The 26,457-nt window shown below is 39.1% G+C and overlaps 4 protein-coding genes and 1 long non-coding RNA gene across 5 annotated transcripts; 4 read left to right on the top strand and 1 right to left on the bottom strand.

Moving 5' to 3' along the window:
• Positions 1-42: 42 nt before the first annotated feature.
• On the top strand, positions 43-2,718 carry LOC137936686 (uncharacterized). The gene is made up of 6 exons (XM_068781513.1): positions 43-259; positions 354-408; positions 603-653; positions 952-1,043; positions 1,128-1,205; positions 2,355-2,718. The coding sequence occupies exons 1-6, from the start codon at positions 204-206 to the stop codon at positions 2,512-2,514; spliced, it is 492 nt and encodes a 163-aa protein (XP_068637614.1). The 5' UTR covers positions 43-203; the 3' UTR covers positions 2,515-2,718.
• Positions 2,719-3,456: 738 nt separating this feature from the next.
• On the top strand, positions 3,457-10,099 carry LOC137936122 (2-oxoglutarate and iron-dependent oxygenase domain-containing protein CP2-like). The gene is made up of 9 exons (XM_068780671.1): positions 3,457-3,974; positions 5,078-5,125; positions 6,289-6,465; positions 6,595-6,745; positions 6,844-6,930; positions 7,363-7,487; positions 7,644-7,762; positions 9,393-9,504; positions 9,838-10,099. The coding sequence occupies exons 1-9, from the start codon at positions 3,672-3,674 to the stop codon at positions 9,871-9,873; spliced, it is 1,158 nt and encodes a 385-aa protein (XP_068636772.1). The 5' UTR covers positions 3,457-3,671; the 3' UTR covers positions 9,874-10,099.
• Positions 10,100-11,103: 1,004 nt separating this feature from the next.
• On the top strand, positions 11,104-17,323 carry LOC137936054 (nuclear poly(A) polymerase 1-like). Its single transcript, XM_068780573.1, has 13 exons — positions 11,104-11,137; positions 11,210-11,923; positions 12,028-12,105; positions 12,202-12,309; positions 12,742-12,804; positions 12,898-13,059; positions 14,365-14,478; positions 14,565-14,627; positions 14,711-15,040; positions 15,135-15,299; positions 15,379-16,299; positions 16,856-16,917; positions 17,004-17,323. The coding sequence occupies exons 2-13, from the start codon at positions 11,807-11,809 to the stop codon at positions 17,044-17,046; spliced, it is 2,226 nt and encodes a 741-aa protein (XP_068636674.1). The 5' UTR covers positions 11,104-11,137; positions 11,210-11,806; the 3' UTR covers positions 17,047-17,323.
• A 3,436-nt stretch (positions 17,324-20,759) lies between these two features.
• On the top strand, positions 20,760-21,717 carry LOC137936629 (E3 ubiquitin-protein ligase RHA2A-like). The gene has a single exon (XM_068781423.1). It carries the CDS (start codon positions 20,900-20,902, stop codon positions 21,395-21,397), a length of 498 nt encoding a protein of 165 aa, XP_068637524.1. The 5' UTR covers positions 20,760-20,899; the 3' UTR covers positions 21,398-21,717.
• A 3,585-nt stretch (positions 21,718-25,302) lies between these two features.
• LOC137937854 (uncharacterized) lies at positions 25,303-25,983 on the bottom strand. Its single transcript, XR_011109672.1, has 2 exons — positions 25,810-25,983; positions 25,303-25,706 (listed from the first exon to the last, which is right to left on the bottom strand). It is a non-coding gene; the product is annotated as an uncharacterized lncRNA (long non-coding RNA).
• Between the last annotated feature and the right edge of the window lie 474 nt (positions 25,984-26,457).

Below are 26,457 nucleotides of genomic sequence, written 5' to 3'. Positions count from 1 at the left end.
GTACAATAGCCACCGGCTCACGTTAGTTGAGCCTAACGACGAACAACGACTCGTCGACTCAGCTACCCAACTCGAAACGGCGAGGACCCGAAAAACCCTACTGCTTTACTAGCGTTCTTAGTACGAGCAGGGTTTTTCTTCTTCTATCCTCTCGTCTTTTATTCGGTGTCGCAGCAGTTCATTTGGCGTGGTCATTCGGAACGATGACGAAGTTTCGGAAGCTTGGCCGTACTGCGGCCCATCGAATGTCCATGTTCAGGTAATTGGTCTTCCTAGATCCGCCATTTTCTGTAGGTTTGGCTTTGCTCTTACTCTGTTACTCGCTTTGTTTCATTGTGGCATGTCATTGGCAGGACAATGGTTTCCCAGCTAGTGAAGCACGAGCGGATAGAAACAACGGTCGCAAAGGCATGTTTATTGATTATTAGATGGGTTGAGTTCTCTAGGTTTATTTTACTTAATTAGGTGGTTTTCTATTGTTTTTTTTTTTATATAAATATGTTTGGGGAGAATGATGATCTATTATATCTTGTGACATTATCCTGATGAAACTTAAATTCAGTTATTGACTTTGATAATGAAATTAGATTTTTCATTGCCAGGCTAAAGAAATTCGACGTCTTGCAGATCAGATGGTGACGCTTGGCAAGGAGGTCTGTGTTGTTTCAATTACAGGGGACGTTTATGATAAATGGAATTTAATCTGAAATGTTTTAGTTTAGAATGAATTGATTGTTATGGATAGCAACACGTTCAGATGGTTGTGAATTGTAACTTTTTTCAGATTGTATCAATTTTTGTCCAATTGAAGTTCTAAGATCGGGATGAAAGCAGCTTTCTCTTTTTTTGCTGTTTTCTACTCTTCTTTTGCTAGTTTTATTTTTAAAGCTGGCTGAAGAGACTAGAGATTAAGTTTCACATCTTTTTTTTGTTCTTATGGCAAACTTTCAGGGCACTCTTGCGGCTTCCAGACGTGCTGGGGCATTTGTTCGTGGAGACGATGTTCTTCATAAGTTGTTTACGGAGCTGGCCTATAGATACAAGTATTTTCTGCTGGCAAATAGTGTCCACTCTTGTAATTGTTTAGGAAATAGAGTTTGATGGAAAGTGATTCTTCTGTATGACAGAGACCGACAAGGTGGTTATACAAGGGTGCTTCGGACTCGCATTCGAGTAGGAGATGCTGCACCTATGGCCTACATTGAGTGAGCTATTTTTTTCTTGTATAGATCATCTTTGTTATCCTTGTTTTCTTTGTCTTTTTGTCCGTGTGTAGAACGTTTGGCAAGGAAACAAGTGGAGACCTAGAAAACATGGAGAAAGATACAATTTAATATTGAGATAACTTTTTTATTCAATGCAAAAATAGGATGCAAACAAACTCCAGATCGTCTAAAGCAACCAGTTCCTCCTGAGAAACAGTGCTGACCTTAATTATTTGGATTCCTATTTATGCAGTAATCTTCGAGTAACTTCCTAAATCCAAAATCTTAAAAGCTCTTGCAACCAAATATGTTGATTCATTGTATTTGAGATTTCTAAAATTAGTTATGAGTGGCATATATTAGATACAGTATGCTTTAGTTTTTTCAATGCAAAACTCTGGTTTTTTAATCGTCATAGTAGATCTAATGAGTCCATATTGCTAGTATTGATTTTGCAAGTGGTAGCCTCGTTCAGAATTGTAATCTTCTGTTGCTTTTCTCTGCCAGAGAGAAAGCTTGTAAGTATACTGAGTAAAATGATTTCTTGTGCAATCATAACAGGAGAACCCGAGGGTGAACATTCTCTTTGCCACAACCAAGCTCTAGATTTTGAATGGAGAAAGTTCTATATACTCTGCAGTTGACTTGTAGTTGCATGTATTCCCTTAAATTCTGATCTCTAAGAAAAATGCCATCTTAGTTCCTGCTGCTTGAATAGCGTAGAGAATGAAACTCATGTCTTTTCAGATCTACTAAGGTGCTCTCCTAATGCAACATTACTCGTCTTTTATTCTCGGGAAATTTGAAATCCTAGTAGAAAGCCTAACCTGTTTCATATATTAATCTATATAATCTATCCATTTTTTTATGTTGAATTTGGATGGCTTGACTTGGGTGCATCATTGAGAGGCTTTGAATCTCAACTACCAAACTGATTTATGAGTGATGGTGTTCCTTCTTAAAATGCTTCTGGTCATTAAGATCCACATGCACTTTCTTTCAGTGTGGTTCAGTAAGCGGGTCTAGGACAAATTTTCATGGACATATCTGCTCCCTAAACTTGCTCCTGGGTCTTCACTAATTTGGTCTGTCTGATAGTTTGTGAAATTTGTGCTTCTAAGTCTTGTTTTAATTTTTTGATGTTTACAGGTTTATCGACCGTGAGAATGAATTAAGGGAGTCAAAGCCACCGAACCCCCAACCTCCAGATAGGCCACCGCTGGACCCATGGACGAAGGCTGCATTGAAGCAACAGTGGGCACCTCCCAAAGAAGAGTCGGAGTCCTCTACTTCAGGGAGTACAAAATGAAATGATGTAAAATTTTGCTTTCTTAGCTCTTAGCGTTTATTTGACTGGTTTGTTTTTTTCTTCCAAAATGTTCTGATGAGCCTTCGCCAAAGGAAGGTGCTTTGTACTTCATCTTGTTTCTAAACAAAATGAAGGTAACTATTATTCGAAGGATGATGGAAGTGGTCATATAAAAGGTATGAGAGAGGAGGTAATCCTTGCTCAGATTTTTGGCTCCTAAAATCGTTGGAGGAAAAACTATTCAAGAAAATGGATACCTGCAATCTCGTCTCTTGGGTGTAGTTATGATTCATGAAAGGATGAGTAGCTTTAACTCGGCCGAGGCCAAAGGTTGTCTTGTCTTTAGATAATGGCCGAGTTCAATTAAAGATGATCATCCTTACTAAAATTATAAAAAAATATAATAAACAAATTAAAAAAGGTATGTTCTAAATTCCAACACACTGAACTGCGATCCGCTCTAATTCTCCAAGGTTCCATTCATTGGGTCATGTGATTGACTCGTCCGAGTCATAACATAGCGAGTGGGTCCTGGTAACTTTTAGCGGGTCCACCAAAATAAAGGCCGGAGATTGTGCCACCGAAGGTGGTTATTGGCGGCTAATTGCATTCCGCGAAAAATTTGCGCTCGAAGTCGGGAGAATGAAAATTCAAAAAAGGTTGCATGTGAAATTACCGATTCAGGGTTTAAGTTCAGTTATTTGATCTGAGGCCTGTGGGACTATCCGGAGATCTGACATTGTAGTTGGGAAAAGATAATTTTTATATCGTCATTCTCACGTACCCTTTCGATTGGTGATTATGCTTAGAGCAGGTCAATGCTCGGAGGTTCTAATGTAATTTTTCACAAAAAAGAGTGCCATATTTGCAAGTTTTCCAAATGTGACGTGAATAGCGAGTACGTGAAGGACAAGCTCAAATACGACGAGGTTTTAACATCGTCTTCCCGGTTCCCAAACCCTAACTGCTACTGTAACTATCCGACGTGTAACCTGCAAGTCTACGTTCTCAGTATGATATCCGAACCCTAATTTTTCTCTAAAAGCAGAAAATCGTCTTACCCGGCCTCGTAATTCAATCAATGCTCCCCATCAATTCCTTATTCTGAAGCCTTTGGTTTCGTCTTCCCCGTTCGCGGGGCGAGATTCTTCAAAACGATGTCATTGGATAGCTCTGTCCATCGGAGAGAAGAGTCTGAGACCGGGAACGTCAACGGCAACGGGAATGGCGTTGTGTCTCCCAACCGTTCCTTGTACTCGGATCGTCGACTTCGGCTGAACCCGAACACTGATCACATGCCTGATAACTATGAGGATCTGCAATTGGATTTCAGTCCGTCTATCTTCAGCTCGCTTGAGCGTTATCTTCCTTCAAGCATGCTTGGAGTCTCCAGAGATGTTAAGGCTCAGTTCATGCAGGAAATTTTGTCGCGATATTTTCCTGAAGGAGAGAGAACGAGGGTAATTCGCGCCATCTCTATATCTGTGCCTCGGTCTGTTGAATTGTAGGGCTCAGCTTGACGTGTCTGTTGGTGAATTGGGGATCATAAGTAGCCCATGCGTCGAAAGTCAGGTTTCTTTCTCCAGCGGTATCTTGTTGATGCATCTGCGTCTGCGTTGATATGCTCTTGCTCTCTGGTTCATCTTCCCATTTTTTGTCCGAAATAAACATATCCTGCTTCTTTCATCAGTTTGGGTGTAATTCTTTGAATACGGTGTTCCGCCGAAAATTATTCTGTATAAAATATTTTGGCCGATAAACTCCAACGTTGAAGTGTTTATCTGGAAATTAACCATGATTTATCTGAAGCATTGAACTCAAGAAATGCAGTGGGTGTAGACATCTGCTAACTCCCCATCCTTTTTTTTTTTTTTCTAATGGTGAACTTGTAAATGATAATTTGCTTTGGCAACTATCGAACGGTGTGTTGCTGCATGGGAGAATGATATTTCATCATGTTTGTCAGACTCCATAATCCACCACCACACGTTTCTTACTGGTAATTGATAACAATGACAATAATTGAACTTACGGCCATCTGTAAATTCAAGCTACTTTTACAAAAAACTGTTAAATTTTTCTACTTGATTTTTCCATTTATTCTACCTGTTCTGGTTATAAATGTAAATCACTGACTAGAAAAACAGAAAATTTTCTTTTCTCTTACATCAGGTTTGAAATATTATTTATTAGTCAATAAAAATATTTTTACATATTTTAATCACTCTTAGCTCCTTGAGACTTACTGGGTCCAAAAGTTGGAAAGTATTGATGTGGTAACTCCATTCTATATGTGCGAGACAGAACACTACATGTTTCTACGTAAGATGAAGACTGTGGCTACTATTAGATGATTTTTATAAAAATATGTGGATAGACTCCTCAATCTTGTTCCTATTTATTTTACACATAGCATGTGAATATTTTGTTTGGCAGAGCTCCAGAGCCGGTGGTCTTTGGTTTTGTTCAGTTCTACTGCAACTTTAAAGCCAGTGGTGTTTTATTCTGTAAAATTCCACTGCTGAACCACATGTTATTCACTGACTTATGTTACCCTTTACAGGTTCAGAGGCATAGGGAGTACAGGGAGAAAATATTATCAAATTACCAGGTTCGATGGATTTTGTCTGTTTTGCTGCATAGTATAGCAAGTGTATTGTGTATGTATTGTCAATGTCTTTTAAGTTAAATTTAGAATTTTTCTGTTTATTTTAGTGGGTATGCGGTCAAGTTTTTTAGTTTTTCATTTTGTGCTGGCATGTTGGCAATGTGTTATTAGACCAAGTTGTGGTTTGTCCATTCTTTTGCCTAATGTTTGCATGGTTGAACCATCCCTTTAAGCTTTCTACATATATGGTTAATGAGCAACTTTTTGGGTTGATTTGATCCTTTCTTGAATCTGCTTATTTGGGAAGACGGAGCTAAGGCAGTCGAAACTTTTTCAGCTGAGATACATTTTGCAGATACATGTTGGAGCTAAGCATATTAAGCTTTTGTTTAAGAGAGTTTTTTTTCCTGAGATTCTGGTTACTGATACATGAGAGCCATTGTTGGATTCTAGCTATTTATTTTATTACCCAGTGGTTGTGAGATAGTTAAACACAAAATTTTTTTGAGGCCTAACTGTGGTCAATCCATCTCATGCTTGTGCTTTATTCTTGTTGATTTGAAGTTATCTGAAAAGGTAGGTAGTTGTTCCATAGATCCATCCATTATGCTTAACTTTATGATCATCTTGTATTGGCTTGTTTGTGTTTCTGCAGTTATTGTGGATTACTTTTAGTTTGCATTTAGTTATAGTTCTATGGCTTCATCACTATCATTGTCCTCATTGAAGCCATTTTCCAACTGTATTATCTCTGCTTTGATTTCACAAACTGAACTTTGATAAAGATTTTAAACTGAATCTCAACTTTAGCTCAATTTGAGATTAGCCAGTTAACTGTTTGTGGCAGAATGAAACGGAGTTATTTTTTCCTGAAAAGGAAAAAAATACTGGTTATTTTTTGTTTCTTTTATGTTTGTGATATAGTTGACATTGATTTGTCCCATTTCTCATCTTACTTATTGGTAATCTTGTCTTTTATTGATGTCTGAATTTATACAAAAGGGTTGCTTTTTCTCTTCCTGGTAGTTGAGGATATCTGCTTCTTTAGGTGCCAACTGTACTTGTCTAGCTGGCTTGAACGTAAAGTCTGCAGCAAACACTTCTGCTAATTTTTTAAAATTTTTGCTGGTGTTCTGTTTTACTTATTTGTTAACTTTCTGTGCTAGCCACTACATATGGAGCTATACACTGTGCACCCGGTGACCTTCTTCGTTCCATCTTTTATCAAAGCGGTTTCTGACAATACAGAGGAGAGTTTTAGGAGTATAATATCTGAACCCTCTCCAGGGGTGTACACTTTCCCAATGCTGCAGCCCAGTTTCTGTGAGTTGCTATCATCGGAGGTATTCTTCATGGTTCTGAGTTGGCTATAACTATGGTAGAATTGATTCTTGCTCTCTCTCTCCCCTGCCCCTCTGCCTATATTCTATTATTTTATTCTGAAATTGTTTATGATGTGTCTTCTTCTTTAGGTAGAGAATTTTGAAAAGTGGGTCCATGGATCCAAGTTCAGAATCATGCGACCAAATACAATGAATAAGTATGGTGCAGTTCTTGATGATTTTGGCCTTGAAGCCATGCTTGACAAGCTGATGGAAGAATTTCTGTGTCCCATTTCCAAGGGTGAAAAGTTTATGCTTCCATTTATTTCAATTTTGGCTTGTAGCAATACTCTAAAATTTGATATTCTGACAGAGTAATTTTTTTTTGTTTTTATGCAGTGTTCTTTCCTGAAGTTGGTGGATCATCTCTAGATTCCCATCATGGTTTTGTAGTTGAATATGGGAAAAATAGAGACGTTGAATTGGGTTGTTACTTCCAGCTTTTCTCGAATTACTAAAACTTCTTTTGAATTCGTTATTGAATTTTGTTTCGATTACATGAATATTTATTTGATCAATAATTGAGTTGGATTGTTAATAGATTGTGCAAGAACACTTCAAAAATGTTTCTGTTCAGTGGTCATTTGCTCAAAGAATTGAAAACAGGTTCCACATTACTCTTTTGATTGAATGAGGCAACAAAACTAAAATAAAATAAAATAATGAGGTTGTGTCTATATAAAATAAGGTGACAAGTCTCTGAATTCAAATTGAGATGATTAGTTATCTGATTTTTTCTTGTCTCCAGCTTTGATTTGCTGCCTTTTTTCACCTTTTAAAGATGTTGTTTGATTTTAGTGTTTTCATGTGGATATGAACCTTAAACTTCTCTAAGTCACAGCAGTTTCATATTTGTAGGATTTCATGTGGATGACTCAGAAGTTACTTTGAATGTATGCTTGGGTAAGCAGTTTTCTGGAGGGGAGTTATTCTTTCGGGGTACTCGATGTGATAAGCACGTAAATTCAGAAACTCACCCAGAGGTATCTCCATTTCTATGTTGGTTTCCAATGGAGACTGCAGGTTTTTCTTCTTTTAGCTGATGTGAGAAAGGCCTGCACATGTGATCAACTATTGCTTCCTCAACATTATAATGGTTGCAGTTGGGAGCTCTTACAATGTTAGTTCTTTATTATTAGGAAATGTTAGATTATTCCCATGTTCCTGGACAAGCTGTATTGCATCGTGGTCGCCACCGTCATGGTGCCAGGCCCACAACTTCTGGGCATAGGATCAATTTGCTTCTCTGGTGCAGAAGGTATAATTGCTCCTTTGTTTTCTATTTTTTGTTTCACATAGAATCGTCTCTTGGGGTGATCCTATCAGCAAAACACGTTGAACAAGAATCTTCTTATTTTTTTTGGTCTTTTAGCATATCAAGTAATAGACACTTGAACTGCACCTCAAATAAAATTCTTGGTAAGTCATATGGCATGTGATAGAATCATTATTTTCTGCATTGGATGGAGGTATTAACTCTTTCTATCAAATTTCAAGGGTGTCATATTGTATTTGCATTCTTGTCTTTTATTTTGGTTATTTGGCAATTAATGTTCTCTTTAGGTAATAGTTAGAGTGCAGCTACCCTGTCTAAACCTTTAAACTAATGAAGCTTTCAGTTGGGACACCATTTCTGTAGGTGTACCAATCATGAATGCATTTTATTTTTGAATGTTGTGAAAGTTATTGCATGCATGTGATATTTCCATTAATTTTTTCTCAAAAGGGATTTTTTTTTTTAGGTTTGTGTGGTTTTCTTATGTTGAAAGAGAGCTGAAGCATTTAGATGCCCAACAACTGGAAGTCCTTGACAATTGTCAGGGAGATCCTTGTTCTCTTTCTCTTGTTTGAATGGAATGGTGAACATTTGTTTAGTCTAATGCTTCATGTTCTGTTGTAGACTTGTTATGGTTTTGAATGTTCTCTCATTTGTTTCTTAAGAGCTCTGGTCTCTTTGTTATATCTGCTTTAATGTCCAAGTGTATGAAGCTGTTAGTGGATGTAGCCTGTGCAACTAAAAATATTTGGTGGTATATTATTGCTGGGATGAAACTTGTTCGTCAAATCACTTGTGCATAATGCACCTTCAGATGGAGTTTTTGCTTTGCGTATTGTTGAAGTGTGGGTATAAGACAGTTCATGCTTCGAAGGTTCCACATGATAAAAAGTGAAGAGCATTTTCTGAAGTTGAAGATAGTCATTCTAGAAATTTTGGTGGTTACTAGAAATTGATGAGTAGGGAAGTCAGCTTTCAAATTTGTAATAATTGGGAATTCACTCAGGATTACTTTCTCAGTGAGCAGTAAAGAGCATTTTTTAAATTTAAAATTATATTTTTAAGAGATTTTTTTGTTGGAAATTGCGGAGTTGGGACTTGATACTCAAATATATTGAGTTGGAAGGTCAAGCCTTCTCTCAGAGGTGCTGTCTCAGTGAGCTGGGTAGTGGATCTGTGTTAAAGACTTATTTTTTGTTGCAGGTGATTGTTGTACATTATTTTTAGATGGCGAAGAATGGACTGGTGATCCTGATTTTCTTTTGGTTGTATCATATTGCATTCCATTATATTTCTGTAAAACGTCATGATATCCTAGTGAACTCTTGGAAGCTTACACCATGTGAACCTTGATGTCATTGCATGTTTTTAAGAAAACAATTGGTTACTTGGGCAGAGATGGACTGGCTGGAAATTCATATACGGAATCAGCCATGTCAATTCCATGCGTTTCTATGGCACTAGGAGAAAAAAGTTATACATGTTATATTAAAATTTCCATGATTTTAATTTTCTTGTGTTTATCATCATTCTTTTAACTTGATCTGCTTTACCTACGGAGAAAAGTATTTCAAGTTTCTAACTTCACTGAATGACCACAATCTCCTTGCAGCTCTATCTTTCGTGAGCTAAAGAAATATCAGAAGGATTTTTCTAGCTGGTGTGGAGAATGCCAACGTGAGAAGAAGGAGAGGCAACGCCAGGCGGTTACTTCTACCAAACTGGTACTATTAGTCTCATACACATTCCTTTTTCTCCATAACCATCAACACCTTATTGTAGCTTTACACTTAGAATTGATTTGGCCACATGAATCCTCTTCCATTCTGTTCTATACTTTTTTTAGTCACTCGTCAAACGTTCTTCAGCTTTTTTAAAAAAAAAAAACAAACAGATCATTTGTATTATTCTAGTTATATTACAATTGCTCACCCTCAGCCCTTATTTCAATATCACAAACTATATCCGCCATTCTATTTTTTTCCTTTGGTGAAGATTATACCCTAGAATTGAGACAAACATACAAACGTTTTTTCATTTTTAATTTTTCTTAACAGGAATTGCTTCGTAGAGAAGGGGAATCCATGACCTGAGAGCCTTGGTTGTTTGTATTTTGCCCTGGGTGGGTTGTAAAATAGCCATGCCATCCCCACCCAGACGTCAGCGTATTATGTGTCAAAGAAATGATTTTACCTCTAAGCCGGTGCCTTTAGCTGAATTATTTCTTGCATGATTAAGGGTATCCTCTACAAGTTACCGTGAGTGTTGTCTCTTCCTATTTTCTATTTAACAGCTGTTGGGAAATTTTTGAACTTGCTATCAGTAAATATGTTCCGTAAACAGAAAAGCTAAAATCTGAAGATTACTGAAACGAAAGGTATGATGACAAAAGTCCCAGAACGAGTGCTTTTTCGTTAAGGACGAGATTAGTAATAAAATCATACGAAAAAGATGCATGGGATCAGTCTACTTGGTTCGCTATCTCGTGAGGGAAGTAGACAATTTCTACATTATCATGCATGCTATCAGAGAAATTAATGGAGAGGGAGGAAGCTAAAGATTTTATATCCGTGGGTAAATTCGCTCCTATTCAGGAGATGATAACCCCATTGTTATGGATGAATGGGAAAAGAGGAAGTGGGAGTTCAACATTCATGTTTCTTCTTTGTAGTTGACTTAGGTTTAAGAAAAAAAGGAGGTCTTTTCTATCGTTTGCTCTTTTATTTTTGAACATGCTTAAGAGAACAAAAAAGACAAAGAGCAAAAGTCTTCTTTGTTGGAATGGGCATGTTTTTAATATGCAAGTTGTGCCTTCGCTAATAGGTCGATCTTTTGGCGCAATGGTTAGTAATATAATATCAGAACAAATTGGTCCTTTCTCCCCGTTTGTTCTGTCCCCGCATAGGTGAGATTTTGTCTTTGGCTGTCCCTGTATAGGTGGGATTGTGTATTTGCATTTGTACACGGTGTTCCTTGTGCGGGGAGTGTTGGAATGGGCCAGTTTTTAATATGCAAGTTACGCCTTCGCTAATAGGTCAATTTTTTGGCTAGTAATAATCTTTGCCTACTATCATTCAATTAGAAGACATCTCTTTGGATTTTGTCTTGTGAACTAAATATTAGTATCTTTATTAATAATATGTTTATTAGATTATCTAATAATAGTTAATTTACCTAAGTAATCAAAACTTTTATTTTTAAAATTTTACTTAATCATATGATAGAATATTATTATAAAATAAACATTCTTAGATAAATAATAACTCCCTTGGAATGGAATCACAGAGACAGGCGCGTGTCGTGTGGAGTGGAACTAGTGGCTTCCAGCTAGGAGATTTCTGTCGAACAAACGCCACGGTAAGCCCTAAGTTTTTCTTTTTAACGCCACGGTACAGTTCAATGCTTCAATGTTTATTACTCTCTTTTTAGATTCTGGAGCCCTCGATGGACACATCTCCCTGATATTGCTCAACGTCTGCGACTCTTCTTTACCGGTTTTGAGTCTCGGATGCTTGGCTTCGGATTCGACTTTCCTCTGCGTAATTCGTCTCCCTTTCGAAGAATTTACGAAGGCATATCTGCAAATTAAGAGAAAAGCGATAGTCGCCGTATCGCTGACGAGAGAATTTTCATCTAGGGTTCGATTTCTTTATTTATTGGGTTTTTGTTTCCCGATGAAAGGAGAAAGCCAGTTCAAAGGGTTGATGGATGTATATATCTAGGTTTCAGTTTTCTTTGTGTTTTATTGTGATTAAAATTTCTTTTGTACAAATCCAATGGATATTTTACATGATTAGAACCATCGCGAATCTCTGTATTCCCCACTTTTTTTTCTTTTTCTTTTTTCTCTCTTATCTATAACTTATTTCATGGTATTGTAATTTAATCTTAATGGAGATCCCCCTTTTTTTTTTATTTTGAGATCCCAAGACGGGAAGAATTCAGGCAATATTTGTAACCTGCACACTAATTAATTACGTTTTTTAATTAAAATCTTAAAAAGGATCCGTCCTCATTGACGGATTTATGGGAAGTCCTGGATTAAATCAACGGAACAATGCGCACAATCTCGGTGTCACGGAACCAATATCATTGGGTGGACCTACTGAATTCGACGTGATCAAGACGCGGGAACTTGAAAAGGTTGGGTTTCAGTGCTTATTGTTTTTTAGCTCCAATTATGGTATCTAATTTAATTTTATCGTTTGAATCTTTGTTGATATTTCATTACACTATTATGTGATCAGTTCCTAGCTGACGCCGGGCTGTACGAAAGCCAGGAAGAAGCTGTGTCGAGAGAAGAAGTCCTTGGGAGATTAGACCAGGTTGGCTTGTGGCATTTGGTTTTGTTATCATTTTTTCGTTATGTTGGTTTGTTAGATGGTGAGATAACTGGAAGTTAATGAAGGGTAGCGGAACAGATTGTGAAGACTTGGGTGAAAAAGGTTAGCCGCTCAAAGGGATTCAACGAGCAGCTTGTCCAAGAAGCAAACGCTAAAATATTCACATTTGGTTCTTACCGCTTAGGGGTATGTATATACTATATTAACTTACGTTTTCTTACGCTGCGGTTTATATTCACCAGTAAATTCGTTGACTAGTTGAGACTCTCTCTGTTAAGATTTTGCTCTTTAGGTGGAATCGCTGGGGCTGGATATTGTTTTAGTCATGTTCAAAATGTTATTTATTTGAAGAAAAATAAGTGAAAAACTCAATTCTAATTACCTCCGGTTGAGTTTGAGAGGTAGAATCTTCACTTAAAAAAAAAAAAAAAAAGTTTGAGAGGTAAAAATGGTTTACCATAGACATAGGTGTTAATTTACAGCTATATTGCCAATCAGTTGTAACACCTTTTTTTGGAAACATTTGTTTAAAATTCCCCATTCAGTTTTTCTTGTGATTTTCTGAACTAGTGGATTTATTTTTGTTTATCTATTTATGTTTGCTTTTTATTCTTCCAGGTGCATGGCCCAGGTGCTGATATAGATACACTATGTGTGGGGCCTCGTCATGCAACAAGAGAAGTAGGTTTAGCTGTTGTGTTGCTTTTGTTGTTTCTTTGTTCCTCTTGGAAACGTTGCTTTGACCTGGATTATTTGCTATGGCCCCAATTGTAGGAGGATTTCTTTTTGGAACTTCATAACATGTTAGCCGAGATGCCTGAAGTAACGGAGTTGCATCCTGTACCTGATGCTCATGTGCCTGTGATGAAGTTCAAGTTGAATGGGATTTCTATAGACCTTTTGTATGCAAAGCTTTCACTTTGGGTTATTCCTGAAGTATGGTTTCATTTCTCGCCTCTATCACGTTTGCATGTTTTGTAATAGTTTTCACTGATTTATTCATTAAGGTCTTAGATAATGTCATTCAATGCATTACTTGTCTTACTCCAAATCAGTTAAACACAGGGAAATATATTTTTGAAGTCTATGGTGGAATGGTGTTTGAATCAAAAGACAGAAGGCATTCGTTAGATCTAGAACTCAAAGACTACGTCAAAATTACGTATCAGCAGTATTGCTGATTCACCAGCGAGAGCCAGTTCTTCGCAGCCATGGCTCATTCTGGGGAATACCTTACCTTAGCTAGTGCTTTTTGGTTGTTTTGTGCTATAATTTCTTATCATTTCAGCTGTTTGCTTGAGTTTATGTACTTGGTTATATTGGTCCATCTATACTTTTCGTTTCTTTAAAATACATATCTGCAAGCAATATGGAATAAATGTACACATTTCAACTGTGTCAGTGCTAGTATATATTTTACAAGCATGATTGGGTTGTTACTGATTGTGGTTCAGCCTTTGGCTCAATAGCCACATTGGGTGTGTCTGTGTGTGCGTGGTGGGGATGGGGGGAAATGATTTCTAGTGTGAGGTCTCAGGTTCAAGCTCTGCTAGGGAAAATGGGTGTATGAGTTTGTAATCAACATTAAAAATATAAAAAAAATGTTTATTGGGTGTTTTACTTGGAAATAGATGAATGCTTAGGTCCATGGAGTCAATAAGATTTTTTTGTAGAAACGGTTTTGGCTCCATGATAGTCCAGTATTGGTCATTTGGTGGACTTGTAGATTCTGTGAGGCCTTGAGTTCAGGTTTTGCCAGGGGAAAATGGTGTAGTGTGAGTGTGTAATCAACACTAAAAAAAATTGCTTACTCTCTTTCTTGGAAATAGATGAATGCTTAAGGTCCAATGGAGTCAATAAGATTGTTTTGTAGCAACAGTTGTTGGCTCCACCAAATAGTCTATTCACGCATTTTTCAAAAAAAAAAAACAGTAGTTGGCTCCACGATGTTCCAGTATCAATCATTTGGTGGACTTGTTGATTCTGTGATGCAAGGTGGGCAAACAAAGTTATTGCATGAACAACTGTCAAACTGGTGTCAACCAAGGATACAGAATGTCACCATCTGTGTGACTTAGGCAGAGGTTTTAATTTGTTGATTAGCATGGTCAAAAGTGCCTTGTTAGATTTGTCTGTAGTTCTAGGCAATGTATAGAAACCATATATTACAAGGATGCAAAATAAGAATAACATAGGGTCTTCAAAGTGGTCCGTTTCTTAAAGACAGCTGTTATCATGCAGGATTTGGATATCTCACAAGACTCAATACTGCAAAATGCTGATGACCAGACTGTTCGTAGTCTTAATGGTTGCAGAGTGACTGATCAAATTTTGCGTTTGGTGCCAAATATTCAAGTACGTTGTGTTTTCTGTTTCTCTTTTTAGGTTTATGAATCTCTGGTTTCACAGGGGACCTGATTATTCTCTTTGATTTGACCCAGAATTTTCGTACAACCTTGAGATGCATGAGGTTTTGGGCGAAGCGTCGTGGAGTTTATTCAAATGTTAGGATTTTTTATTTTTTATTTTTTTATTTTTATTTTTATTTTTTGCTTTGATTTCTAAATTCGTTATCCATCATAATTAGGTCACTGGCTTTCTTGGTGGTATAAACTGGGCCTTGCTTGTTGCGCGCATTTGTCAGCTCTATCCGAACGCACTGCCTAGTATGTTAGTTTCTCGCTTTTTCCGGGTTTTTACTCAGTGGCGCTGGCCAAATCCAGTAATGTTATGTAATATTGAGGAAGGTGCTTTGGGACTTGCTGTGTGGGATCCTAGAAGAAATCCTCGAGATAGGCACCATCATATGCCTATTATTACACCAGCATATCCTGGCATGAATTCTAGCTATAATGTGTCCTTGAGTACGTTACGTGTTATGACTGAAGAGTTCCAGCGAGGGAAGGAAATTTGTGAGGTGGGTCATTCAGTTTACTCATGTAATTATGACATTTTTTGGCTTTTCATATAGATGCTTTGGACAAACTAATTATGGGTATACTTGAGTGCAGGTGATGGAAGATAACAAAGCTGACTGGAATTCCCTTTTTGAGCATTACCCTTTCTTTGAAGCCTACAAGAACTACCTTCAGATTGACATTACTGCAGAAAATGATGATGACTTAAGGAATTGGAAGGGCTGGGTTGAATCTCGGCTTCGTCTACTCACTCTAAATGTGAGCCTACTTCTTATTTGATTTTGTTGTTTTTATTTTTAATGCTTAATTTGTTTTGAAATATTTGTCTTTCTTGCAGATTGAGAAGCACACATTTGGTATGCTTCAATGTCATCCACATCCAGGTGATTTCTCTGACAAATCTCGACATTTCCATTGCTGCTTCTTTATGGGTCTGCAACGAAAGAAAGGTGTACCTGTTAATGAAGGAGAACAATTTGACATAAGGACTACAGTCGAGGAGTTCAAGAACTTTGTCGGAATGTACAGATTGTGGAAGCCTGGGATGGAGATCCAGGTTTCTCATGTAAAGCGCAGGAATATTCCAAATTTAGTCTTTCCGGGTGGTGTCCGGCCATCTCGTCCAACTACTAAAGCAGCAACCACTGAAAGCAAATTGGTTCCAAAATCAAAAAGTGCTAATTCGGGGTCATCTGAAAAATCTTGTTTGATTGGTGGAGGTGCAGATAAAGTTGCAGATTTAGGTGATGAAACAGAAAAGAAGAAACTGGTTGAAGGCAGTGCTGAAAATAATGATTCAAAGTTGGTGAAGGTTTGTGAATATTCTGCAAAGTTATGTGGAACTGTGACAGGGGAAAATACGGTAGCTTTGCTTGCATCAGATGAATCAAAGAAGAGGAAATTGCCTGAAGATGAAAGTGACTCAGTCAATGTGAAACAAATTGCATTGATGTCTGGGGATGTAGCCAGGGGATCAGTTTCCCCTGTAGCTGTTAAAACCTCCAGTATTGCAAGTTCATGCTCAGAGGAGGCAGAAAAGATTGCAATTGAGAAGCTTACATCTGATTACACAATTGATCAATCGTCTTTTCCAGAGGAATTTGATGAAGTGGAAGATTTTGGTTCAACTGATCAATCGAGTGAAGTCAAAGGGGATAAAGATGCCACTTCAGCTGAGGCTTTGACGAGTATATCAGTTGCATGCAACATAGGTTCCTTTGCTGGTTGCCTCCCGACTGGAGGCTTGGAGGAGCTGGAGGTTGGAGCTTTTAACTCAACTGTTCTGTGTCATATGTTTTCTTCAATTTTATTTCATTATTATGCAATGTTGTCAAATGAAATCTAACTTATTGGCTAATACAATTCTTGGTACCTGTTTGCGTTATTGACGGAGAAAGAAAGAAATTTCGTGTCACTTTAATGTAGCTAGCAATTTTGAAAGTATCGTCCCATTATTAATTTTCCAACTAGGTCCACCTCAGAGAAGACAGTTTGCAGTCTTTATTTTTCTTTTTTGTTCATTATTGGTTGGATTTGTTAAATAGGCAATTGGTTGAAAATATTTGGTCCTGATGTTACTGTAAAAAAATGTTATCTCAACATCAGAGGGGAGTACAGCATTATTTTCATATCGTCAAGGTTTAATTTCCAATGTAACTTTTCTTTAGTTGCTTGATTATTTCTGTTGGATTAAATACAGTTGCAAGAGTAGATTTGCTTTGTTCGTTTTTTCTCTTCATCTTAGGCTGTAACGTTTGAGTTTTGTTGTTCTTTTCGTTGGGAAACTAAAAGTCTTGTTTAATTCTTTTGTGAAGCCTGCTGAGTTGCCTGGCTCTTGCACGAAATCAAAAGTTCCTCCAAATAAACCGCTGATCAGGTAATTCACTGTTTTGATTGGAATTCTATGTATTAGTAACCACATATTTTCTTGCATATGATTTGGCTTGTGGTCGTCTTTTTCAGGTTGAGTTTTTCTACGTTGAAGCCAACAGGGACAAGCACGTAGAATTCTTGTGGATGGGTTCTTGGAAAATACGTGCGGAGATCATTGGAAGAGTGGACGATTTTTCGGACTTTCGAGAAAGCAGAGAAACTACTCTTGTAATAATCTTATGTATGAAAAGTCGGATGGATTTTAGAATTGCTACCCTTGTTTAGATGTGATCCCACCCTTTTTGAGTTTTAAAATCCTCGAATCTCAGAAGAAAGTCTTCTTGTGAAAGTAGCTTGGTGATTCCGTTTATCAATTGCAATACCGTGAACTCGAGTCTTGTTAGCAAAAGGATTTGGTACTTTCTTATGAAGCAACGGGACTGGTTATGAAACCTGGCAATTGGCAACGAAGAATGCCCGTCTAAGGATTCATTTTCTTAGCATGGAAGATTTTGAAAGCGAAGAAAGTGGACATGGCATCGGTTAGTACAGTGTTGTCAATTTGTCAAAGGCTGATAATGGAGTTTGAGAATCGCAGGTGGATTCGGTTGGTGAGATAAAGCAGGGGAAAGTGCTGATTGGTTGTCTGTGCCGGACGATGGAGAGATGCCATGTGGTGTGTCAAACAATGTTGACATCTGCGCGCAAACAAAAATAGGAAACTGAACCTCGTTGAAGAGTTGTTTGCCTGTATGATTAATGAAACTACGACTAGTTGCTTCCCCTCCCTCTTCTCCACCACTAGTTTTTGTTGAGGGCTTATAGTGCAAGAGGGCGTCAGCAATCTTCCCTCTTCAAAAAGGCTGCTTGATAGTACTAGTCTATAAGGGTGGAAAATACTTGGAACTCCAACTTGAGTTTAATTTTGAATTTAAAATTGGAATAAAGCTATCACATTGGAGTTAAAAGACTTTACAATAGAACAAGTCTTTGAGGTTTGAGGTAAAAAAAAGTAATTATCAACCAACTGAAGAGTAATTGACGAAAGCAATTAGAATAATGGGTATTTTCATAAAAAAAAATTATACTAACGAATTGGATCATAAGCTAACAAGCTGAGGTTGAAAAATTGGCTTATTATATTTAATAAACCTTATTTCAAATTTAAACTCAAGCTTAGTTCAAATAATGAGTTAGAGATTTTTTGAACAGTTTGCGAACCGGTTGGACTTGGTGCCACCCCTCCTAATCTATTCAAAGACAGTGACTTACCCATCATTTCTTTAACGAAAACGGGATCTGCTTACCATTAATCCAAATAAGCAAGTCAGCACGGCATTCTTCTCTTCGACTTCCGATTGTTGCAATTCTTTTCACTTTTGGGTTTTGGGGTTGTGACTGTGTAGCTGCCAATATTCATGGTAGAACTTTATAACGGGAACATGTACTGAATACGCGGAGGGAAGTAAATTTTCTTCGCTCGCTCATATCAGAAAAAAGAAAAAAAAGAAAATCCTTTGAAAAAGGGTGGGAAGGGAGGAGAAGATTCCCAACCCTTTCAAGAGTTTAATATTATGAAGATAGTAGCTGCCAATATTCATGGTAGAACTTTATAACGGGAACATGTACTGAATACGCGGAGGGAAGTAAATTTTCTTCGCTCGCTCATATCAGAAAAAAGAAAAAAAAGAAAATCCTTTGAAAAAGGGTGGGAAGGGAGGAGAAGATTCCCAACCCTTTCAAGAGTTTAATATTATGAAGATAATAACATTCTCACTTTTTTTAATTAACACGGACCTACGCCAAAGCACTTTTTGCCCATTAAATTCTATCTGGAAGCTTATATTAACAGAAACAGGTCTCAGTTTTTTTTTATCTGCGAGCCTTCCAAGTTTCCGAGTCTTTTTTAATTTGCTGACCGATAATGCCGAAAACAATGAACATGTGGATTAGCCCGCCGAAGACGCGATTATCCAAAACAAAGAAAAAACAATTAAGGAGATAGACAGAGGGATGATGATGGTTCTGAGATTAGCATTAATGAGAAAAAGCAAGGAAAATAATAACGCGGAAACCAGATTCGGGTTCATGTGGATGTCTGATTTAGTTAATTAAATATTAATTAAGAGGTGCTGAGGTTTAGAGGAGCAGACGGGGATGTGGGTTGTGAACAACAAACAGACGTGAAAGGGTTGAAATTAAAATATTGGTCGGTGGATACGCAAAATCTTTGAAGCATCTTCTTCTCTCTCTCTCTCATAAGCTCATAATTTTCTGTTCTTTCTTCCTTGTTTCCGTTTAATCCTCACCCCCCTTAAACCCCTCCTTACCGGCAGCATTAGTCGGCGCGAGGATCACGACATATCTTCTTCTTGTCGCCTTTCTCTCTCCTTTTATCCATTTTTAATATCCTCTCCAGTATTTATATTTTAATCGTTTATGATTTATGGATCTAGGAAACGTTTAAATAAAATAACCAAATTTTATAAATTATATAATACTCGATTTGAGAGGACAATCGTTGTAAGACGGAAGTAATTTCAAATTACTGTCGTCCAATGATCTGATTAACCCGGTGGGCCCCCAAAACTGTGGTCCCACACTCTACAAGTGGTCCCATTTGTCTCGCTCACTCACTAGTGACTGATTTGACCAGGGCTGACCACAGCCATCGTATCACATGTTAACATCTTTCATGTGTCGCATTTGGGACAGTCTGGTAACCTATGAATCTATTTCTAGATGTTCTTTCACGTGTACCGTTTTCAACCTAGCACTGAACCCGAAAAAGAAAAAGCCCAGCTTCGTCATATGGGGGCCATGTGAAGGGGGCCCACTAAAGTGAATCTTTGTGGCCCGACTCCAACTGAAAATGAAAGTTTCATGACGGATTACGGGTCTGATCAATCCCTAAATAAGTAAATATGTCAGTAAATTACGTGAATTATTAAATATGAAATTTCAGAGCTATTAAAAATAGATTTAACGTACTCTATTTTTAATATCCAAAATATGTGTATATAATATTAATAAAAAAAATTTCTAAATATGAATCGAGGGGACTCACCGGCTGAGGGATTTGATGTGGTGGGACCAACTGCGCAACGGTGATAGCGCCTCTGGGAGTCGCTATGCGATAAACTGTCTGCTCACTATGTCTATTTGGGACCCACAGCTTTGGACGGCCGATTGGATGTGGAAGTGATGAAAAGGACGCCTAATCTTCCGCTTTCACTTTTACGCCGGTCCAGGAGTTTGGGTAAGGCCAAGGCGGCAGATAGCAAGTTGCGACCCTTCGATTTTAATATGCATGGATCAGTATCCATGCGAGAAAAAAATTATTAATATAAAAAATTATTTATAAATTATGTTGAAAAATATTTAAAAATAATAATTGAGGACACAAGAGAGGATTTTAGAATACCCGCGACACGACATCCTTGTAAGAATTTCACTGAGCTACGGCTGTGGGCCGTCGGGAATTGGACCACTTTCCGCACCGGGATAAATCTTGGGTTCCCTCCCCCCCCAGTGGTAAATTTGCGCTCTCGTCCACCGGGATTCGGAGCTTCTCATCTGCTTCTCACACTAACGCCTCCTACCTACCGTCTTCTAGATAAATTATCTAGTGAATAAATATTGGCGAGTTATAGCTTAAAAGCGTCACCACAATTAATCTCCGTTGGAGCGCTTAATTATCGGATATAAATTATCAAGTGATAAACAATCGATGTAAGCACCGTCTTCTTCGTCTACTTCGCGGGTGAGGGTCCCACGCGCACGAGGGCATTACAGCGACGCGGAAACCCTAGAAGTTATCATCCGTAAGTTAAACTCCCATTTCCATTTATTAGAAGTGCCAGGCCTCGTCCTTCCTCTACCCATCAGAAACCCCCCTCCCTCTTCTCTATCACTTCACCGTCTCGGAGACACCAAGTCCCAGCGGTGGGAAAAAGGAAGATTCTCTCTAAGATAGGTCGAGAAAAATGGGTCTTTGTAGCGATCTCAACGATGTCTCCTCCGATTCGATTCCTCTCCTCCTCGTTGCTCTCATTGCCAACTGCGTCGCCTACCTCCGATCTGTGCTTTGTCGCTTCCTCCAATCAATGGGTATTTCTCTGTCTAGATTCGAGCAGGCCGAGGCCGTGGGAGGGGCGGAGCTGCTGGGCGAGGTGGGTTCCGGCCTTGCTGGCTTGATTGTCCTGGCCGAGCAGCTCAACGTTCACCAGGTCTTCGATTTCAAGGAAGAAGGCCTCGAACTCGATTGTATCGTGTGCTTGTGTCGGTTGAGGGAAGGCGTGCAGGTTCGTAAATTGGGCTGCTCCCACGTTTTCCATCGAGGGTGTTTGGACGGTTGGTTCGACCTCTGCAACCTTAATTGCCCGCTCTGCCGAGCACCCCTCGTTTCGGAGGACCGCATCTTCGGGACGGAGCGCCGGCTTGCCGGTGAACTCGTCTCCTGGTTCGGAGCCACAGCTCGATGATCCATTTCCGACGATGATGATCATTACAGGTCTACATCCTTCTGCTCATCTTGTGAGGTGGGGGAGATATGAAAAAAAATGGTTTTTTTATCTTTCTTTTATTGAAATATGCCGATATGCTGCTGCTGCTTCTTTCTTCTTCCTCTTCTGTTTTCTGTTTCGTTTTTTGGTCGATTACTGCCTAGTAGGCTACCACTGTAGGGATGTTCTGTCCTTGTTTTTTTTTTTTTTTAAGGGACCATTTTTGGTTACGTTTTTACTGATGTAAATTTAGCTCTTTTTGTGAATAAAGAGAGACAGATTTGACGGTTGTGCACAGATGATTACTGATGTGTTTTTGTTCATGACGTCTCTTCAAGGTTCCTTCTTCCTTCCGTTGCACATTTATTCACGCTACCAAGAATCACTCTTGCAGAAAGACAAAGGGTAAAGAGAGATGGACCCATCAGAGCCCCAGGTTGGGAATATAATCCCCTTCTCAAGGGATCAATTATACGCAACCTCCATTAATTAAAGGAACTGCATCGAAAATGGGAACTGTGAACAACTTTAATTGCGCAACGGCCAAGCTCACATGCAAAGTGGAGGAACCCATGACATTTAAAAGCATAAATTCTGTTCATGTATTTTAACGAGTAATAATCCACTCTAGCAGCCACTCTGCAAATATTCTGCGACACATTCACCTTTATCTTTTCTATGTTTCTCTTTTGGGGCTAAAGGACTGGGTGCTTTTTCTTTCTTTCTGTTGATGTGAAGTATGTGACTTTCTTGAGAGTGTGGTGATCATGGTTCATGATGTTCGCAATGATGGTGGTCACTCACGCTTCATTTTACTTTCTCTCTGCCTCCTGCCTTTCCCATTCTGTTCCAGAAGTTCGCGCGGCTATTGGTTAATTCTTGTGTCTCATTTGGACTCAACTACCAGCTGGTTTGGGCATTTCATCAGTAACAAGGAAGTTCGCTATTCGTCTTAGTGGATTGTCTTCCAGTTGGGGTGACAACCGACAAGGCTTTATTGTTATACCACAGAGATGCAGGAAAGTGGAGATTGGCAACCTTCTGGTTGTCGTGAACTGGCTGTGAAGATCTCGTTGTTTGGCAGAATAGTTGATTGAATTATGGTCTCCGTGGAAGATGCAACAGATTAACGATGTGAGAAGGAAGCCGGGTATATTAGAGCTACCATTAGAAACTGGAAAAGAAGATATTCTCAGACGATTTCTCAATACGGTTGCTGAGCATTGTCAATCGTCGAGATTCCAACTTCATAGCTTCAATTCAGTTCGACGGAATATGTTATGCAGGTTGAAGTATTATGACTGCACCTCGACGGATTGTGTTTGTGTAGTATGTTAAGGGATCCTGCATCTGACGCTGCTTATCTAACGAGAGGTAGGCAGCCAAAATGTAACGAGAGCCTCTCTATGTACTGCGACTCGTTAATTCATTGTGTTAGTTGTGCAAATGAGAAACCTCATCCATCTTCTTCTTTAATTCGACTGAAACCTGATACATCTGCTCCGCAGAGATTATCTTTTTGAGATCTTGGGAGCGCCCATTTCATTTCGTATGGGGTTGCTTCACTAAAGTTGGCGTGTTCAACAGGTTTAAATACATTATTGGTGCAAGTAGGTCAAGAACTGTGAATCAATAGGATCTTTTCCTAATTTTCGTGCAAGAAAAAGTTACCTGTGGAGGTTTGTTCAGTAAAGAAGGATTCAATTTTAGGTGGGTCTTAATCTATGGTAGGCTTCAGTACTTATCAAAGCTTGGCTGTAACGATATTGGCTGAAGGAAAAGCTGACTGGTGGTCATTGTTTAACGGATACAACCATAACCTGGCGTTGGTGCGTTCATCCACTACTACTTTTTTGACTGAATCGAGTGGACATGATTAGGGCGCTAAAGCAGGGATACGAGAATGCAATTAAAACTCGATCCATCTCCACCATGAGATCATCGTTTAACGGATACAAGCAAGAAAACTTCTGCTTTTTTAACTCTTCCCTTGCACTGCTGCGTTCATCCACTTCTCTGCGTTTTTTTCACTGAATCGAGTGGATATGATTTGGGCGCTAAGCAGGGAAACGAGAATGCAATTAAAACTCGATCCATCTCCACCATGAGGTCATGGAATTACCAAAACAGGGATTTCTTTTTCATCCCATCACATCGATACAACTAACGCCATAATTCCACAGACATATATTTCGTAAATATTTTTTTAAGCGAGGTGGCCGGTAAGCCAGGCGCTCGCCTGACATCATAGTGGAGGGCATATGAGTGTGCTGGAACGGGTTGTATATTTCGTCGCCGTCAAATTGATGATCACCAACTCATTGTGCTTGTGGGTTGCGGTCCACTCAGATATCCATCAAGGCATGTCCCCGCACGGACGAGTAGTTCGGGACCATCAGCAACAGTGTCTGCCCAATATGGAGAAAAAGCTGGGAATGACATTCCAAATCGAGTTCTTCCGGAATCATAGATTGCGTTGTCCAACACGATAGCATCACTCAAGTGATTGAGGTTTACTGGACTTACAAGATACATCTTTCCTTCACATTACATGGCTAACAAAGAATACCATATGCATGGATGCTGATAAGCGTTAATTCATAGTGTAATAGAATACAGAAAAACGGTTACGACGGCCGCAGCTACACTGCTATTGCTAAGGATCCGCTGTTCAATAGTAAGATGGTGGAGGAGGGAGGTGGGGCGCGGAGGGTACATAGGCCCTAAAGCTACCTGGAGGTGGTGGTGGACCTGGGGGCCCTGGTAGTGGGAGTGGAGTGGTCCAGGGTCCTAAGACCGGCGGCGGAGGAGGAAGATGTGTTATCGGTGGTGGAGGAGAGTAAGGGAAATAGGAGGTCCCGGAGGTGGAGAAAAAAGACATGGTGGCGGAGGTGGATACTGGCTGCGATGGGTCATTATTCTGGATGTGTTCTGTTGGAATTTGGACCTTTTTTTGGAGAATAATGGGCGTTTAGTCGTTTGTTTCTAGCTAGGTTGACGATATAAATAAGGCCGGAAGAGAAGCTAGTGGAATGTAAGACGCTAGTTGAAGATTGTTTGGTGGCTGCTGAACAACTCAAGCACGCGTACCAGCCGTGAAACCGATCGATGTCCGCGGGACTCAACCAGAAAACTTGTGGAGAGTATTGGCGCTGGCTTCTTCCTCCTTGTCCGCTCACATTTTGGACCAGTCGGCAGCACAGTCAGATATGCGCACGTTCATTCTGCTTTTTGACCTTCGGCTTTTAATTCGGTCAATGCCAAACTCCGGAGAAAGACTAGAAGAATGACTGAAAATCTGAATTCTGTAACTTCACTCGGGATATAGTTTCAACGTTTCAGAAGACGTGGTAAACCTGGTCTATAAACGCCGGTAAGAGGGAAATTACATTTACTTGCGAGTTACGAGAACATTAAAGCCATCGTTTTCTCTGGGTTTCTGGATTCACGTGAGAGGATCAGAATCGAGGGAAACGTTTTTAAATGTTCTGACGAGATTGCGAGAATCCATAAAGAGGATCCATGGTCTTTTCTTTAGCCTAACTGGTCTGATCAGTTGTGAATAATTAAATGAACAACCGCAAATTTTGATGCCATGTACGATGTATACAAATTCTATCCCAAGAGACTGCTTGGCCACTTTTCCATTTATACAGATGTCACCAGGACTGATTCCAGCCTTTAGTAGTTTAGGTTCATCGAATCTGTTTCTGAATTTCTTGTACAGAAACCTGGATCTGTTGCGTAATCCCATCTTTCTCATTCTTAGATTAATGATTTGCGGCTGAAGTGACCGTTCAAGCCATCCGAACCAGAAATTTACACTTAAAGAGTTGATGTCAGTAAATTAATGGGTTCTCTAGCCCTAAGCAAAACAAAACACATACGACCACAGTAGGCAATGGCTTTATAGCAAACATAAAAGCATTACACAGCACAACGTATGACAAGGGGATTAAGTACATATATGACAACAAGAGTAGCTGCCATTTAGTACATATAGATTGACTAGTTTATTTCCTTAATTTTACTGTTTTATCAGTAATAAGTTGGTGGTGGTGGAGGAGGACGATGATGTGGTATCGGTACGAAGGAGTTGAATGGAACCGGTGGTGGGGGACCTTCAAGCGGCCTTGGTCCCAGAGGTGGTGGAGGACCGGCTGGTTGAGGAGGAGGAGACGGCGGATACTTTGGACCTGGTACAGGATGGGCTGGAAGCGGCGGACCCCGTGGAGGCGGTGGGCCTGGTGGAGGTGGATGGCGGTGGTGAGGCATGGCAGCAACTGTGCTGTAGGAGAAGTTGAGCGGTTGCAGAGAGGCAATTGCTGATTGCTTAGTATTTGTAAACAGAGATGAATGTGGATTGCGAAGACTAGTCGTTGGAGACTAACCGTTTCAACTTCCTCGTATGAATATTGATTCTCTAGTATGCAAGTGTCCGTTGAATTGTCAGGTGAAGACAAGTCCAAATAGTTTTCAGCCCATCACTACACGTCTTCATCTCTCAGGGCCAGACGTAAAGGAGTTTCGTTGGGGCCTCTACGTTATGGTTCTGAGCGCCTGAGGCGGAGGCTTAGGCTCTCGTTCTCTACGACTCTGCTTCTTTCACCGTCTTCTTTCTTTATGTATTGGAACTGAATCAATAAATTTTATGGTTTACTTCGTTTTTCTTCAGTTTCGTTCCTTCCGACAAGATTAAAAGCGGTTTACATTAGTTACGAAAAAAAAAAAAAAACGTTTACCTTATTTCTTCCGATGATATATCCCATGAAAAGCTATAAATGTTTTTCATATGATATACATTTTCAATAAACCTTTAGTATGACATGGTTTAACCAATTCGAATGGAGCTTGCTTAGAATTGTTTTTAAATGTTATACATGTTCCAATCGAGTAAACCATAAAACTGTAAACCCAAGTATAATCCTGAGTTAATTTTTTTTGTGGAGTTTTCTTGGATGCATCTTAGTAAGGGCACTAAGATACTCTGATGTGTTTGTTTCATTAGTAAAAAGTGGGAAATAAATTAGTAGAAAATT

This window comes from Aristolochia californica, unplaced genomic scaffold, assembly GCF_029961685.1.
Source record: "Aristolochia californica isolate CCGP_79_NKW_82.1479 unplaced genomic scaffold, dmAriCali1.0.hap1 SCAF_7, whole genome shotgun sequence".
Taxonomy (NCBI): domain Eukaryota; kingdom Viridiplantae; phylum Streptophyta; class Magnoliopsida; order Piperales; family Aristolochiaceae; genus Aristolochia; species Aristolochia californica.
This window is presented reverse-complemented; position numbering and strand designations above follow the sequence as displayed.

Excerpts from the sequence above, each read along its gene's own strand:
- LOC137936629 (XM_068781423.1), top strand. The coding sequence starts at position 20,900 with ATGGGTCTTTGTAGCGATCTCAACGATGTCTCCTCCGATTCGATTCCT.
- LOC137936054 (XM_068780573.1), top strand. The coding sequence starts at position 11,807 with ATGGGAAGTCCTGGATTAAATCAACGGAACAATGCGCACAATCTCGGT. Across the intron at positions 15,041-15,134 it reads GAGGGAAGGAAATTTGTGAG|GTGATGGAAGATAACAAAGC; the intron begins GTGGGTCATTCA and ends ACTTGAGTGCAG. Across the intron at positions 15,300-15,378 it reads TTCGTCTACTCACTCTAAAT|ATTGAGAAGCACACATTTGG; the intron begins GTGAGCCTACTT and ends TCTTTCTTGCAG.
- LOC137936122 (XM_068780671.1), top strand. The coding sequence starts at position 3,672 with ATGTCATTGGATAGCTCTGTCCATCGGAGAGAAGAGTCTGAGACCGGG. Across the intron at positions 6,466-6,594 it reads GTGAGTTGCTATCATCGGAG|GTAGAGAATTTTGAAAAGTG; the intron begins GTATTCTTCATG and ends CTTCTTCTTTAG. Across the intron at positions 7,488-7,643 it reads ATTCAGAAACTCACCCAGAG|GAAATGTTAGATTATTCCCA; the intron begins GTATCTCCATTT and ends CTTTATTATTAG.
- LOC137936686 (XM_068781513.1), top strand. The coding sequence starts at position 204 with ATGACGAAGTTTCGGAAGCTTGGCCGTACTGCGGCCCATCGAATGTCC. Across the intron at positions 654-951 it reads TGGTGACGCTTGGCAAGGAG|GGCACTCTTGCGGCTTCCAG; the intron begins GTCTGTGTTGTT and ends GCAAACTTTCAG. Across the intron at positions 1,044-1,127 it reads GAGCTGGCCTATAGATACAA|AGACCGACAAGGTGGTTATA; the intron begins GTATTTTCTGCT and ends TCTGTATGACAG.